This window comes from Sinocyclocheilus grahami, unplaced genomic scaffold (genome assembly GCF_001515645.1).
Source record: "Sinocyclocheilus grahami isolate Dianchi unplaced genomic scaffold, SAMN03320097.WGS_v1.1 scaffold25395.1, whole genome shotgun sequence".
In the NCBI taxonomy this organism is placed as follows: domain Eukaryota; kingdom Metazoa; phylum Chordata; class Actinopteri; order Cypriniformes; family Cyprinidae; genus Sinocyclocheilus; species Sinocyclocheilus grahami.
The window spans coordinates 1,966-2,722 of NW_015519794.1; the positions used below are offsets into that span (position 1 = coordinate 1,966).

General features: G+C 44.6%; 1 protein-coding gene across 1 annotated transcript; it reads right to left on the bottom strand.

Moving 5' to 3' along the window:
- Positions 1–173: 173 nt before the first annotated feature.
- On the bottom strand, positions 174–599 carry tmem251 (transmembrane protein 251). Its single transcript, XM_016265877.1, has one exon. The coding sequence runs from the start codon at positions 597–599 to the stop codon at positions 174–176; it is 426 nt and encodes a 141-aa protein (XP_016121363.1).
- Between the last annotated feature and the right edge of the window lie 158 nt (positions 600–757).

Genomic DNA, 757 nt, shown 5'->3' on the forward strand with positions numbered 1-757 from the left:
CATAGAAATGAATCCTAAACACACTCCCCTTTTAATTCCTACACCAAAAAAAAATTCAGGACCAAGTCTTAAAAAATAATAATCTTATTTATGAATGCACTTTTGTATTGCCCAACCCCTAAGACACCAAACTGTATGGCACCTCCTCCTGCTCATCATCTTTAACAATCACTTCACGTGTCAATCAGCTGCAGTCTGCTGATCTGATTGGAGGCCTTGGCGAAGGTTTGGTGACGGTTGCAGAGAACAGCAAGGCAGATGGGCAGAATACAGTATCCTACAGTTTTGGGGTCCGTCCTTGTGCAGGAGTAAAGAAAGAGGAACACCTGGAGGTAGGGAATGAGGAAAATGGTGGCCCACACCCAGAAGGGCAGGAGGAGAAGTCTCGTTTTCAGAGTCACGATCCATGAAGTTGAAGATGGAGAAGAGGAAGAAGCATCTCCCGACCATTTTGTCTGCACTCCAGCCGCCTTTTCTACTTGTGCCAGTGCAAGTCGGTTGTATGTTTGGCTGATCTCAAATATATAATACACGGCAGCGACACTGGCCAACAAGTACAGTCCGACGCCGATCCACCCCATCCGCTGGCGGAAATTCATCATTCTCCATGCTCTTCTCTGGAGAAACAAAGACAGCAAATGCACAGGATGACAAGAAACCATGTGAAATCATGTGATCAATGGTGTGATCACGTTGAATATTCAGGAAATAAAAATCTAATCAGCCCAGCTTAAACGGTCAATTATCACTGAAAAAA